The following is a 15,353-nucleotide window of genomic DNA, read 5'->3' as shown; positions in this document are numbered from 1 at the left end:
ACACTTTTGCCTACCTTTGAATTTTAGGGTACCTCTTGCGCATTGTGGTGGTAGTAGAAAACACACACACCTCTCCTAGTTGGCAGCTCAACAATGTAGCAAAGATTCAAACAGAGGCCTTTCCCACCTTCTCTTTCTATAGCATTCCACTTTAGCTACAGGGACATAAGCGTCTTCATGCACTGCCACTGAGCAGCAGCACAGAATTGGACTGAATGGGACTCCAAGAAACGCAACTACCTGATCCTATATGCAGAGTTAGGTGACTCTAAGGCCAATGAAATCAATGGGCTTCGGGCTGCCTATTGCCTGAAATTCGTATATTTTGAAATAAGTCACATTATTTGACATGTTCTAATCTTGTGGTGGTGTGGGCATGTTTATAATTGGGGTATAGAGCCCTGAAATAAAGTTAAGGCACAATCCTGTGCGTGTTTAGACGGAAGAAAAAGTCCGACAAGTCCAACGTTCTAGGATTTTTCTCTGACTAAACATGCACAAGATTGCGCCTTTAAATAGACGAGGATTTCATCTCTCGACCCGACGTGAAAGACAACCCCTGCGGCCACCAACCCTCGCTCCTGGAGTGGGTGGGAGCAGCGCAGGGATACAAACTTGCTATTGGCGAGATCGGCCTTTGTAGCGAGGTCAGAACTCTCCAGTAGCCTATCATCGCCTAGGCTGAGGGAAAAAGGTTACTCAGCATTCGGAACGACTTCATGAACCAATGAGAACACAGAATACGCTTATTGTGCCCGCCTTAGCCAATCGACTCCCAGAGTTCTCAAGGACTTCTTTTCGCTAGCCAATCATGCTTTTAAAGATGCGTCCCTCCTGCCAATAAGCTCCCAGGGTATTTCACCCTTTTGATTCCGCAGCGTGTCCGTGTGCGACTTCAGGGGGCGTCGAAGGTGAGGCTATAGGAAGTGGGGAGGGGAAGAGTGACTGCAGCCTAGGTCGGGGGTCGCCCATCAGCCCCGAGGGTCTGCTGGGTAGATGGGGCTGGCAAGGCCGGTTGCTCAGGAGAAGCACATGATTCCTCAGGGCTGGGTGGAAGCGGAGGAGCCGCTGGCCCAGGAAACCAGGGTTCAAGTGAGATGTTAAGGAGCACAGCGAGGCTTGGGGGGGAGGCAAACTGGCCTTAATTTCAAGCGGGCTCACTAGGCCTGGCTAATCCCCTGCAATAGTAGATGAGAGTGCTTCTGAACATGTGCAGAGTGCCATTTCCTCATTCCCTGGATAACTGCCAACCACGTGTCTCGGGTGACGGGAAGAAGGGCTCCCCAGATCAGAGTTGGAGGTTTTGGGGGTAGATTCTGACGTTCAGTTCTTCTCGTTCTAGAAATTCAGTTAAAAAGTAAGAGGAGGTGCAGCCTAGAAGGAGCGCCACCAACTCATTTTTTTGGGGGTAGGGCGCCTATCCGCTTACCAGTTACCTTATATCCGCTTACCAGTTACCTTACCTCGACGTTTAGCAGGTGGGACTTCTTTCATCATTTCTCCCCTCCATGCCAGGAGAAGTGTTTGTGTCAGTTAAAGTTTTGCTTTGCCCTGTAGGTGCCAAAAGAGCCTTGATAGGGAAAACAAAGTTGGCAAGACTAGGTAGAAGTCAAGGTGGTGGGAGGGGAGCAAGGGCAAGATTAAAGGTTGAGACAGTATGGCCCTCAACTATTTTTAATTATGCATATATACATGTCAAGAATATTTACCTAATGCTGAGTTTAACTACAGCTTGGATAAAACAATGTTATTTGTCTTCCTTAAAAAGAATTTGCTATTTATTTTGGTAGTAAGATTTACTGGATTTTGAAATCTCACACATTTTGAAAGTAAAATTTTGCAAAAAAAAGTGATATTTTTTTTGCAAAAAAACTTTGTTTACATGCAAAAAAGTCTTCTGAATTTTAGGGAAATACTTTTTGAAGCAAATATTTTCAATATGTGGTTTGCAGGGTATGCTATTAGCCATGCCTCCCTCACCCACCCACCCACCCCAAAACCCTTAAGGAAACCAAACTCAATGTGCTAAAGAAAAATTATTTCTAATGCTGCCTTCCTACTTTCCTGCATGCTACTAGCCCTCATGGAAGTTGTGCCTTGCCGTTGTGGGCATAATTGTTATATGAAAAGTGCTTTGAACCCTCAGATGTGCTATAATATCAGTGCTAAGTGTGATAGCTGTGTTACCCCTTGTTTATATCTGGACATTCAATTGGAGCAAAGGAGCTGTATAGTAGTGCATTTTAAGAGTAAAGAAGAAATGAACTGTAATATATTATTTATTTATTCAATAGCTGAAAGGACATTTTGTACTCTAAAAAGTGAATAGGGCAGCCTTCCTCAACCTGTTGCCCTCCAGATGTGGTGGACTACAACCTTGCCATATTGGCTAGGGATGATGGGAGTTGTATTCCAACACGTCTGGTGGGCGCCAGGTTGAGGGAGGCCAGAATGAGTTGTTGGACACCTGAGCTACACCATGAACCTCTCTGGACAGCCTTGGGAGTTGTCTGCCAACCCACAACTTCTTGTGCCTCGCAGGTTGTTATGATAAGAGGCAAGAATTGTAAAGCATTTTGCCACAATGAGAAGTTTGACCCGAAATGATAGTAGTATTTATGTGCTACAGAAATAGGAATAAGGGATGTTGCTGCTAAGGATTGCAATAAGGGTATAACAATATGTTCATCAGGGGCAAGGGCATGGTGTTCAGGAATAAGGGATGTTGCTTTCAAATGAGAACTGTCTGGTAAAAAGACATGCTTCCCAGTTTATATAGTGGGCCCGTTCAAAATACACCTTAAACCCTGCTGGTTAAGGCTTTTGGTTAAGCAGCAGGGTTTAAGGTGTTTTGTGCAATGTGTTTTGCTAAACCCTGCTCACTCACAAACCACAGTCAGACGGTCTGCAGCAGGGTTAGTGACTCTAATAAGGGCTTAAAGTGTTGTGTGTGACAGCACGACTTGTGGTTAGTGCTAACCACAGAGAACCACAGTTTTGCTAACCACAGAGCCTGAAGTGTCATCTGAACAGGCCCAATATAACTGGAGAAGCCAGAGCAACCAGGTGGGCTGGTTAAAAAAAGTGGTTGAAGATGCTGCAGCTCAGGAGCATCAGGATTTGTTCAGGACAGATAAAACGAATGACTTCTTCACACAGTGCATAGTTAAAACTATGGAATTCATTTCCACAAATTGTATGGCTTTAAAAGGGGATTGAACAAATTCAAGAAGGCTATCAGTGGCTACTAGTCCTGATGGCTATGTGCTATCTCAAGTATTGGAGGCAGTAAGGCTAAGCCTATGCGGCAGGGTCTTGCTATTTACTGTTTTACTCTGTACAGCACCATGTACATTGATGGTGCTATATAAATTAATAATAATAATAATAATATACACTAGTTGCTGGAGTACATGGGTGGGAGGGTGCTGTTGCACCCATGTCCTGCTGGTGAGTTCCTGGTCGACAGCTGTGCGAACAAAATGCTGTATTATATGGACCTTTGCTTTGATCCAGCATGTCTCTTATGATCTTAACTTGATAGTTCCATAGTGTAAGGGAAATGTCCTTTGTTTCATTCACCGTAGTTCCTTCCTGATATTTGGACCTTTGGTTCTTACATGAGATTGAGCCAAAATGGAGATTGTAGGCTAGATTGTAACCCTGAAGGTAGGTTAGATTAGATCAGCCTTTGGTTCTAGTCCAACACACCTGGGAGGCACCAGGTTGGGGAAATCCAGATTAGTTGTAAAGCCTGCAGGCAGAGCCTGTTCATTTGACTGTTTGTTTCGCAATGCTTGGGTGCATGCGCTGTACATAAAATAACCATTATTGGTGTACCAGAGTATCGGAGGCAATACATGGCTTGTGAGGGATATGAAAATGCTGACAGACATGAATACGTTGGCATTGGAAGTGTCAAAGCATTGCCCGAGATGCGAGAGGCAACCAAATTGGAAACGGCAAAGGCTTGTTTAAAGTGGACTTCAAGAGTATTGGCCACAGATGGAGTTAAATATTCTTGGAACCAACTGGAAAGGAAATTGAAGCTGAACTGAAGGGGTGGGTGGGATGCACAAATGTTTCAGAGGTTGTTAGTGCTCCCACTTAACTTTCCCCCCCGTTGTGATGAGTTTCTTTTCCTTCCTTTTCCAGATGGCCCAGAAACTCTTCAGGCCTTTCCTGTCCATCCCTGTCAAGCAGTTCTCGGCCCCACTTCGTTCCCCATCCTCATTGCTCCTATGCAGGGTCTCGGCTGCACCATGCAACATCGCCTGGTGCAGGCCTCTTCCCTTCGCTGCTGTGCCTGCATCAAGGACATTTTCCACTACTCAGGTCTTCAGGCACACCTTTAACGTCCAGGATGTGGATGACTTCCAAGCCAGAGTTTTGAAGAGTCAGACGCCGGTGGTAATAGATTTCCATGCTCAGTGAGTGCAGAGGCTGTGTTTCTCCTTGACTTACAACCGTCCAATGCCAATTATGTATTTATTGTGTGCATGGTAGTTGTTGGAGCCCCCAGGTGGAGGTTAGAGTGCAGCTAGGATGATTTCCCAGTACCAAAGAGATTTCTGGGTAGCTATTTGGCCTTTGGATCAAAACAATATAAAAATATAAACGTTTACCCCAGTTGAACTGGATCGTTATCTGCATACAGCTCTCAAATGCTGCTGGCATTTTTGTTTGGCCAAGAGATTTGGAGGAGAGGAAGGAAACAAGAAATCATGTGGGCGGTTGCTTAGCAACCACGGAAGCCGTGGGAGCCTTTTTCCCTCAGTACCTTCATTCCAAATAGGACTTCATGTGCATTGCTTTTAGCTATGTTGGTGCATTTGTATTGGACATGTTCACACAACACAGTAATCCACACACAGTGACTTGAGTGTGGGTCGTTTGTTGACCTGTGAGTTATCATGTTGTCTGAATGCAGCCAGGGTGGCTTGTTAACCACCCCGAACAACTCGAAACAAACCATCCTCATGGTGGTTTGTTTGAGAAAATAAACCACACTGCATGGTTAACAAGCCATTCTGGCTGCGTTCAGACAACAAGCTAACCACAGTTTATCAAACAAGCCACGATTCAAAACAAGCCATACTCAACCAGTGAGTGTGGGTTAGCATGCCCATATGTTGTTGCATATGTATTGTGCTGAGGCAGAGCCAGGGCTGGGCAACTTGAGGGCCTCCAGATGTTTTGGGAGTTGCAGTCCAGCAACATCTGGAAGGCCACAAATTGTTCACCCTCAGTTTATTCCTTAGCTCCCTTCTTTTGACTCTGCACTTTCTAAGGTGCAGGGCTTCAATGACATGCTAACTGCTGACAGCTCACTTGTTCTCGGCTGTGGCTCCCTGTCACAGCCATAACACATAAAAGTACTGGTTGTGTTTCAGCCTGATAACATGGTCATTTCCGAAACTGGCCCTGCACCAACCCCTGGGGCCACTAGTCCTGACATGAGCAGTAACCTGCAAACTGGCCATGCCTTGTGCTTGGTGCTTGCATATGTTGCTCTTGCAACACAAAATCCTGACCGGTCAGAGCAGTTTTTGACAAGTACTGACTCAGCAAGGAAATGAATAAACTGGGCTTATGAACACTTGGCTGGAGCAGAGCGGTGGGGAGGTGCAGGAAGGAAGCATGTTCTGTTTTGTGAGGATCTGGGTCCAGAATGATCTGGCTTACAAACTGAGTATTACACTAGATGGATGGATACATGGAAGGGGCAAGAAGAAGACACTCACATCTGTGTGAGTACTCCTTAGAAAGGGTAGTACTGAGCAGTAGCTGAGAGCCCTTTATTCATAGTTTCCCCAAGACATCTCTAAAAACGTACAGGAAATACATCTGTGAACTCAGTCCTGTTCTAAAGATCACCCAAGCATCTATTTTGCCAGGTGTACAATAGTTGCAAAGCTGCAGCTGGCAACGGGTTTCTAATGAGTATACGGCTGGCAAAACAGACAGGTGTGTGATGCTCACACAGATGGTATGTATGGGGATTTCCTACACTGGTTTGTGCCTGTGTAGGGAAGGGGTCCTGATATATATTAAACAGCTCCATGTGAGATCCCATTTTCAGTTTAGGTGATGCCCTTGAAAAAAAATGCCCTAAGAGTTTTTTGCTCCCCTTTTTTGGGTAACTGCCTGGTCTTAAAAACAATCCTCCTTGTCAAGTGATGTGCAGCAGTTTGACCCGCACTGTGGTATATATGCATTAATCAAAACGATCTCATGGTAACCTGAATGTGTGAACTTTTGTTTAATTCAAAACTCTTAGGGTTCTCTCATGGGAATCTTAGATAGATTGGTAAAGGGAATGTAAGATCTACATTGGCTAAAATGTACTTTAGATTTTAAAGCAACACTTGGTGAACATGGGACTTTCCTGCTTTCGAACCTTCACTCATCTTTGACACAAGTAGAGTGCAAAAAACTGGTTTGTCCTGTGGCTCAAACCTGTAAAAGCCATCTTAATCCAGAGAAGGGTGGTGGTGTTATGTTTTGCAAAGCACTACTTTTTCTTTTTGCTGCTGCTTTTCCACAATTAAACTCTTCCTTCCTTTCCTTTGCTCGGAGGTGGTGCGGCCCCTGCAAGATCCTGGGCCCCAGACTTGAGAAGATGGTGTCCAAGCACAACGGGAAGGTGCTGATGGCAAAAGTGGACATTGACGATCACACAGATCTTGCTCTTGAGTACGAGGTATGTGCCCGCAAAATCCCTGCAGTGTATACACATGATATACATTATATAAAATGTGTTTGAATCATAGAATAGTAGAGTTGGAAGGGGACCATAAGACCATTAAGTCCAACCCTCTGCTCAATGCAGGAATCCACCTTAAAGCCTACCTGACAGATGGTTGTCCAGCTGCCTCTTTAATGCCTCTCGCGTGGGAAAGCCCACGACCTCCCTAGGTCATGGCTTCCATTGCCGTAGTGCTCTAACAGTCAGGGAGTTTTTCCTGATGTCCAGCCAGAATCTGGGTTCCTTTAACTTGAGCCCATTATTCTGTGTCCTGCACTCTGGCAGGATCGAGAAGAGATCCTGGCCCTCCTCTGTGTGACAACCTTTCAAGTACTTAGAGAGTGCTATAATGTCTCCCCTCAGTCTTCTCTTCTCCAAGCTAAACATGCCTAGTTCTTTCAGTCTCTCCTCATAGGGCTTTGTTTCCAAACCCCTGATCATCCTCATTGCCCTCCTCTGAACCCCCTCCAGCTTGTCTTCATCCTTCTTGAAGTGTGGTGCCCTGAACTGGATGCAGTACTTAAGATGAGGCCTGTTCGCTACCTTAGGATTTGGAAGGAGGCTGCTGCTTTTAATTTAAAATCGTCCCTTTGGCAAAATGTAGAACTTTTTTTGTTTTTCACGATACCTGGGAGGGCAGAAGAATCATGCAATGGAGCGACAAGGATGCCCAAGTACGAAGATGGAAATAAAGATCAGGCAGGTCAGACACGGAACCGTCTATGGCACAGAGGAGGCCCTGCTCCAGTTTCTAATCTTTCAACTGACATGGCCTCCGCTTACATTTTGAGCTTTTCCTACTGCTATGATTATTTCGCAATGAATTAGCTGCAGTAGGGCATTAGGCCTTGTCTGAAACACAGGATGTGAGAGGATCCTTCTCCAGAGGGCCGACAGCATCCTTTCCCAACCTGGTGCCCTTCAGACATTTTGGACTTCCAGCATTCCTGGCCATTGGCCATGTTGAAGCCCAAAACGCCTGGAGGGCACCAGGTTGGGGAAGGCTGGCTAACAGTCTGAGTTGTAAACCAGCAGGGAGGATGTGGCAGAAGAGATACCGCTCCGGTGGCCAAGAAAGGCTTTGAGGGAGACGGTGGGGAGAGAGAATCCCCAGGGTCTTCATACAAGGGGCTGTTTATCAGCCAGTCGACTCGATCTTCACTGTTTGGGGCATTGAACTGAAGGCTGAAAGGGGGTGGGCAGGCAGGCAGCTGGCCTTGGATGGCTCCTTAGAAGATTGCAAAGAGTTAAGAATAGCCTTTGTAACCAAGGTGGAGACAAGCAGGGATGTTTGTGCTCTTCAAAGATTGGATACGGCTTTTGCAAATCCATATTTGCAGAACACATCTCTGGATGACCGTAAGAACTAGAAACGTCTTTCCGGAAAAGGAAAAGAAAAGAGTTCTTATTCTGTTTCAGGACTGCTTTCCTGAATCCGCTACCTTCTAGATTCAATAGGTAGAGAATTGCAGGAAGGCCGTTACACTTACATCCCAAGAAGAGTTTTGGATGTCTTTGACCCTGTTCAGACAACACGCCAAGCCGCCGTGGTTAAACATTTTGAGCTAAGCGTTATGGCTTAGCGTGTCATGTGAACCATGCCTTAACGTTTCGTGTGAACCATTCCTAACCATGGTGGCTGCATAACCACAATTTAAACATGCCCATTAACCGTTTACTACAAAAGAGTTTGTGGCCTAACCATGGCTTAGTGTGTTGTCTGAACAGGTCTGTTGTCTTCTTCTTAAGCTTAAGCAATGCAGATTGAAGAAAGGTGTTGTTTTTTCCCCTTTTGTTTTTAAACCCCTTGACCCTCCTCCCCAATTTAAAGCTTGGTAAATGGTAAAGCCATAGCTTTGCATGCATAAGGTCCCAGGTGATTTGCCCCAGTAGCTCTGCTTAAAAGGACTTGAGGCACAAGGGATCAGGCTACCTAAAGTCTTGCAGCTGAGATAGGCAACCTGGTACCCTCCAGATGTTTTGGACTACAACTCCCATCAGCACCAACCAGCATGGCCAATAGTCCAGGATTATGAATATTTGTAGACCATAACATCTGGAGGGCACCAGGTTGTTTACCCCCACTCTAGAGAGCTGGATGGACCAATGACCAATGCGAACCGCCCAGAGAGCTTCGGCTATTGGGCGGTATAAAAATGTAATAATAATAAAAAAATGACTCATCTCTTTGTGTAAGCCAAAAGGAATTTGTAAAGCTCTTCTGCCTGTGGTCGTGGGATCCTCAACCATTTTGTTCTCCCTTGAGGGTTTTCAAGGCAATCTTTCTAGTCCTGTGGATTCCCTACAAATTAGCAGTAAACCTCCCACACCTCTGTTTACAAGGCAGCAGCCAACGTTTCGGCCTGAACATTTCGCAATGGCCTCGTTGCAGCAGATTCTTGAGAAGGGAGAGAGGGAGGGGGAGAGACCTCCCCCTGTGGGCCTTGGAATGCCTGCGCATTCCTCCACATGGGCCCTGGCCTGCCCCTGGCTCCAAACTGTCCCAGTGCAGCATAAGGGGGGGTGGGGGGGGGAACCCTTTGCAACGACTCTACCCAGAGTGGATTTTTCACAATCCAGAGTTTTATTCTCTGGTTCCCAAGCAAACAAGGCGTTTGGGCATTCTAGGCCCATGTCCTGGTTCTCTGCTCCTGCAGCCCTTGCTGGTGGAGGCCTGTTGATGTCCTGCTTGGCACCTCTTCTTGCAGTCATACTTTACAGCCTGGGACAGATACTCATTTGTTAAATGGATGGGCCAGCCCTGTCTTTAATTTAGTGTGTCCTTTCCCCCTGGTCAGGTTATGAGCCTCCCCTCGCTGTGTAACTCCTTTGGGGGTCACCAGAAAGGCAGGAAGAAGGGCCTGCCTCAGCCTGTAGCCACCTTGCCTTGAACTCTTCCCCCTTTTTTTTAGCTTGCATTGGCTTGTTGCCACCATTCCTGTTCCACTTGAGTCAACATTGCTCCAGTGATGACCCTTCTCTCCACGCTGCTGCTGGGTGACGCACAGATTAAATTGCAAGTGGAATTAGCACAAGGAGCTGCTGGTTTCTTTTGCCCAGAGCCTCAGTAAACCCCACCACAGCAGCATGGCGTCTAGCAAGATTGAGTGGAACAGCCCTGCTCCTCACACAGGTATCAAGTCAGCTAGAGAACAGAGCCGCCTCCTTGTTTGGCTATTTTCATGATAGTGTTAAAACAAGTGAATAATTGTGCTGCATGAATCAAGGAGCATATTGAAAGGGAACCGACAGAGGTTCCAGCATAAATCAGGGATGTATATTTTGAAGTGCAGGACCCCATCATGACAGCCCCCTTAGCCACGCCTCCAAGAAGATTCCATAGCCACGCCCTCTGGTTATGTACATTTATCTCTATGATTTATACTCAGAAGAGCCAACAGTGGTTGAAAACTTCACCATAAAACACAGATATTACAAACAAACCGATCATTAATTAAAGCTCACGGTTAAGTTTAAAGGCCATGTCTGCAGCCCTGTGCATAGTTACCAAGGAGTAAATTCTGTTATTTCTGACTGCATAAGTTTAACTGGTAAAACACAAATTAGTTTTAGCTAAAGACCTTTTACCAACTGAAATGCATCCTTTAGCTTTTCATTAGAAATGTAAGAAAAGGAAAGAGGTACCCAGCCTCTGATTGATTATATTCCTCATTCTCTGATTTCCTATGCTAATCTTTTTTAACAGTAGTTAAACTCGAAGGCCTTGTTGTTATCACCTCATTCACTTGCCAGGGCAAGGAGGGTCTGTGAGTTACCCTGGCATTCCAGCAGATGAGGTCATATTCCTGCTTTGAAAAAAGTGCTGAAGCTGTTCTTCCTTGCATTTTTATTTTATTATTTAATTATCTGTTATATTTTTAATCTGCCCAATGTTATAACCAATGTTCTCTGGGCAGATTCCAAACAGTTAAAAATTTGAAAATGCAATACAAATATTTAACAGAATAAAATACAATGCATTTTGCTTTCTCTATACCTCTCTCTCTCTCTCTCTCTCTCTCTCTCTCTCTCTCACACACACACACACACACACACACACACACACACACACACACCCCCCACACTACTTGCACTGTCTGAAACCCATAACTATAAATATTCGTAGCATATTCAAATAACCTATCTAACATTTTCAAATGACGCCATTCAATTCCAAAACTTAATCCCAGCCTGCCCATTTTCTAAGAAATCTCTGCCAGTTTTTAAAGAGTGAGTCCTCTTCGGTTGCCATTCCAACAACAAAAGGCATTTAATACCTGTCCTCTACTTCAGCTTGTATTTTTTGAAGTGTCAGTAATTCAAAAATGGAGTTTGGGACTTGGCTTGGTATGGAGAACAGCTGAATGTGCAGCACCCTGTTGATCTCTGCCTAGCATTGAAAGCCCTGTAGTACTGAGCAACAGGGGGGAAGAACGATTTAGCTGTTACACTGTTCATGTTCTACCCAGAAGGTCCTGCTTCTCCACCACAGACGTCCTGTGAGGCTTTGGGCAAGTTTTTTATACAGCCTGATCCTCCCCCTGAAATTGAAATGCAGGCCTGGGGGAGTGAGAGCGCTGGATCCTTGCTCCGTAACGTATTGGTACGGATAGCTTCTATGCTGCCTGTCTCCATAAGGCTGCGAGTCAAATGAACTCAGGCTCTTGCCCAAAAGGCGAGGCCCACAGTGAAGTTTTATCATTGACCCCTAGAGGGCACTAAAGAACCTCGAACAAGAGCGCGTCCTTTGCATGTTCAGCCTTTCCTTGCCTGGGTTTGGCGGTGGCGGTATTTAAGGAAACCCATCCTGGGTTGAGCGTGGGATGTGGCACTCTCAAGGAATTGCTCTGCATTGGCCAGCAGAAGAGGGAAGGGTGGGGCCAATTAGAGCAGGCCTCCGAGGCCAGGGTTTTTGCGTGTGTCAGATTGCTGATGGCAGCAAGATGCCGGGGCAGCTGGGAGCGTGTTTGATGAGCGAGCGCATTCCAAGGATGGACAGCCCGCAAGATAAGGATGGGACATGACCCAGTGGCTGAGCTGTCTACAGATAAGGGCGCCAGAGGAGCTGTGGAATGTGTCAGCCCCTTCTGAAGTATTTACAAATTCCTCCCCAGTCAGTCTCTGGACTCTTCATGGGCTTGCTTATATGGGGGTGCCGGGTGTGGGTGTGTGTGCATGCAGTGGCCTGTGATTTGCAAGCCTTCCAGGGCTGGACCCTGCAGCATAGATATGGGGCCTTGTTCACAGCTTGTCCAGCTGTCCCCTCTCAATGTTCCTCCTGCTCTTGCCTGATCCTAGCTAGTTAGCTGCTTCTTGCCAGTCCAAATGGACAACAAAGCATTGATAGATCAATAAAGCAAATTTGGGGTACGGTAGCAAGAGAAGATGCGGCAGGACTCATCAAGATGCTGCGAGTGGTAGAAATGTGGAAGCCAATTCCGTTGTTCTTCTCCACCGGTCTTAAAGGCATGGGCTGTGTCCGTTCAGCTAACAGAAGGGTGCTTGTGGGCACATGAAAGCCTCTGGCTATAACTGCGCAGCAAATTTCTGGCCAAGCTAGAATGGCTGACGAGGAATACTAGAGGATGCCTTCCCACCCACCACTCCACATGACATGCCAAGGCCTGATTCAAAGTGCTAGTATTCACATTCAAAGCCCTAAATGGCATGGGTCCAGGTATCTGAAAGATCGTCTCCTCCCATATGTACCTGCCTGGACCCTAAGAGGATCGTCAGGGGTCTTTCTCTGTGAGCCCCTGCCAAAAGAAGCAAGGTGGGTGGCTACCAGGAAGAGGGCCTTTTCTGCTGTGGCCCCCAGGCTGTAGAATCAGCTCCCTAGAGAGGTTTGCCTGGCACCTGTTTTGTACTCCTTTGGGTGCCAGGTGAAAACCTTTTTATTTTCCCAGGGGTTTAACATTTTAGCATCCTAGACTTTTAGCTCTGCTGTTTTGAATCTGTTTTTTAAATCTCTGTCTTGCTGCTCAGATTGTGTTTTTATATTGTGGTTTTATGCTTTTAGATTGTATATTTTATGTTGAACCTTGAGGTTTTAATTTTTGTGTGAACTGCCCAGAGAGCTTTGGCTTTTGGGAGGTATAGAAGTGATATGAAATAAATAAAATGACAAGCAGAATTGTGCAAAATAAGAAAATGTAGAGCTTCTCTTTCACTTGCATACACTGTGTGTGTGTATCTCACACACCTGTACATGAAGCTGCTCTTTGTGTGTTGTGTCATTCTTGCAAAGATGTACATTTCCTTCCATTTTCTCCCCGTCTCGTCATGTGCACAGTTAAAACCACCTTTAGGAAGAAGCAGTGGCTGCAGCAGAGGCACGCTGCCTTCTCACATGGCCAGAGGCAACAGACCACCACGTCTTTTCACAGCTACAGCCACCACTTGTTGAGATTTTAAGCACTTGCAGTGTGGCCACCTGGTCATCTCTGTCCAAGCACTTCCTTTTCAGAGATCGGTGGTATAAAGTCTTGTCTTCGCCTCTAGTCTTTATCAAGCAGTTCTACATTCCATTGGTTCCAATGCTGGGAAAAGCCAAAAGCTTTAGAAAGAATCCAGGAAACATTGTGTGTGTGCGCGCGTGTGTGTGTGTTTTCACTGAGAAAGAAATTTCATTGTTTTGTGTTTTCAGAACTTTTTATGCTCTCCAAATAGCATTGCCTTGATCTGATCCTGATTTGATAAATTCAGAATTGAGCCTGTTCCCTTCAAAACAGGAGAAAACTTTGCAGTGGCTTTTACTGGGTTTTCTAACAAGTAGCTCATCAGAATCCTGGGGTGGGGGTGGGGTATGTGGAGGGGTGGGGGTGGATTTGTTAACACGTGTGGGTATATGAGAACACTTGGATATTTTAATAGAAGCTCTCTTTTTACAAAATGTAAAGCCCATGTTGCATTTTAAAGAGTGGGACAGACGTTCTAAAAGCAACAGCAACAACAGAGCCCCAGAGACTTAAGTGATATTGCTAAATTTTCCGAGGACTCTCCATTAAGAGGAAAAGTTAACCATTCACTTCGTTTTAAGAGCCAGACCTTTTGTTTTAATATTTGCTTTGCCTCTTGAAATGACGTTCACAGGTCAGTGGAGCACAGCGTTTATTCTGTCTCTTCCTTCTGTGTCCTTGTGCCTAGGTTTCAGCCGTTCCCACTGTCCTGGCTGTGAAGAATGGCGATGTGGTGGATAAGTTTGTAGGGATAAAAGATGAGGACCAGCTGGAAGCCTTCCTCAAGAAGCTCATTGGGCCCTGAGATGCCAAGGACCCCCGTCTCTACCTGCGCCAAGGCCTCTTGCGTTTGCCCCTTTTGCCTGTTTCCTCGGAGGGGAATGAGGGGGAATTGAAACGTCTTGTAGGAATTGGGCGAGTGTCTTGATTTTTGACGGGAGTGGGTGGCACCATTCTTCCCCTCCCTTTCCCTTAGGGGCAGTAATAGTTTTGAGCTTGGTGAGATGGCCAGCGGCTCTGCGGTGGAGTAGGGATAGGTCCCACTGCCTACAAACAAGCAAGCAGTGGCAAGAAACGCAGGACTCTTGTGGATGTAGCAGAGAAACCTCCTTCCCCCACCCGGTCCAGTCTAGACCTTGCCTAGTTAAGAACTGCTGCCCGTGAGGTGGTGGCATGCTTTACAGTCGCGCTGCTTCACCTCGCCAGTCGGCATCCTCGCTCCTCCTCTGTCCGGGAGCAGTTTTAAATCAGCTCAGCTCTTGGGCTGCTGCCCCGACCCTCCCTGCTGCTGTTTATAAATGGAATGAAGAGAAACATTGTTTGGAGTCCCTTTTTTCATTCCTTTATACTAGATCTGTAATAAAGACATTAGTGATTCCTTCATTCCCTTTTGGTATACAATTCTTCGTGAGATACCCCCTCTTCCACCATAAAGTTAAATCTTCACCACCTTGTCCTGGGCGATGTGGGTTTGAAGAGGGAGTAATTGATAAGCAAGGCCTTGGTGTCGCCCAGGAGGTTCCTGGCTGGCTCACTGAAACAATACCTCTCCTCAGGGTAAAAAATTTCCTGCCCTTTAAGGGCACCCTGACTTCTACTGCCTGAGGTGGGCTGATTCACCCTGATTCACGTGATGGGTAGGGCCAGCCCTGAAGGTACCAGGTGAAACTAATGCATCAGATGTTTGTTGAACTAAGAAAAGACTTGGCTATGCTACTTGCTATTCGTTTTTGGAATTGTTCAGTAAGGAATCTTGTATTGCAAACAGCATGACCACAATAGGGAACAGACAAGCCAAGTTCATAGAAAATGGGAGTGCCAGTGAGTCAGGCCAGATGCTCAAGAAGGTCCAAGCATTCTTTTTGTTTAGAGCGGCCCTAGAGGTGGGCCACTTGCAGCCGTCCTGATGTTTCTGGCCTACCGCTCCCTTCAGTCTTCACCCTTGGCTGTGCTGGCTAGGGCTGGTTGGAGTTGTAGGTCAGCGTATCTGGAAGACCACAAGTTGCCCACCCCTGCCCTAAAGATTAGGCAGAACGTGGAAAGAGTTTGGGGTTCTATTAGTGCCCTGAGTTGTGACATATTATGTGTAAAACAAGGATGCTAATCTTTGCCAGGAGCAAGCACCATAAGATGATCATTTGATGGCT

The 15,353-nt window shown here is 46.2% G+C and overlaps 1 protein-coding gene across 1 annotated transcript; it reads left to right on the top strand.

The window, feature by feature from the left end:
* The first annotated feature begins 832 nt into the window (after window positions 1–832).
* Window positions 833–14,520, top strand: TXN2 (thioredoxin 2). Its single transcript, XM_063133478.1, has 4 exons — window positions 833–911; window positions 4,156–4,430; window positions 6,580–6,703; window positions 13,895–14,520. The coding sequence occupies exons 2-4, from the start codon at window positions 4,156–4,158 to the stop codon at window positions 14,009–14,011; spliced, it is 516 nt and encodes a 171-aa protein (XP_062989548.1). The 5' UTR covers window positions 833–911; the 3' UTR covers window positions 14,012–14,520.
* Window positions 14,521–15,353: the final 833 nt, after the last annotated feature.

This window comes from Elgaria multicarinata, chromosome 9, assembly GCF_023053635.1.
Source record: "Elgaria multicarinata webbii isolate HBS135686 ecotype San Diego chromosome 9, rElgMul1.1.pri, whole genome shotgun sequence".
NCBI classification, from domain to species: Eukaryota; Metazoa; Chordata; class Lepidosauria; order Squamata; family Anguidae; genus Elgaria; species Elgaria multicarinata.
The sequence above is the reverse complement of the archived record's forward strand: the minus strand, read 5'-3'. Positions and strand labels throughout refer to the sequence as shown.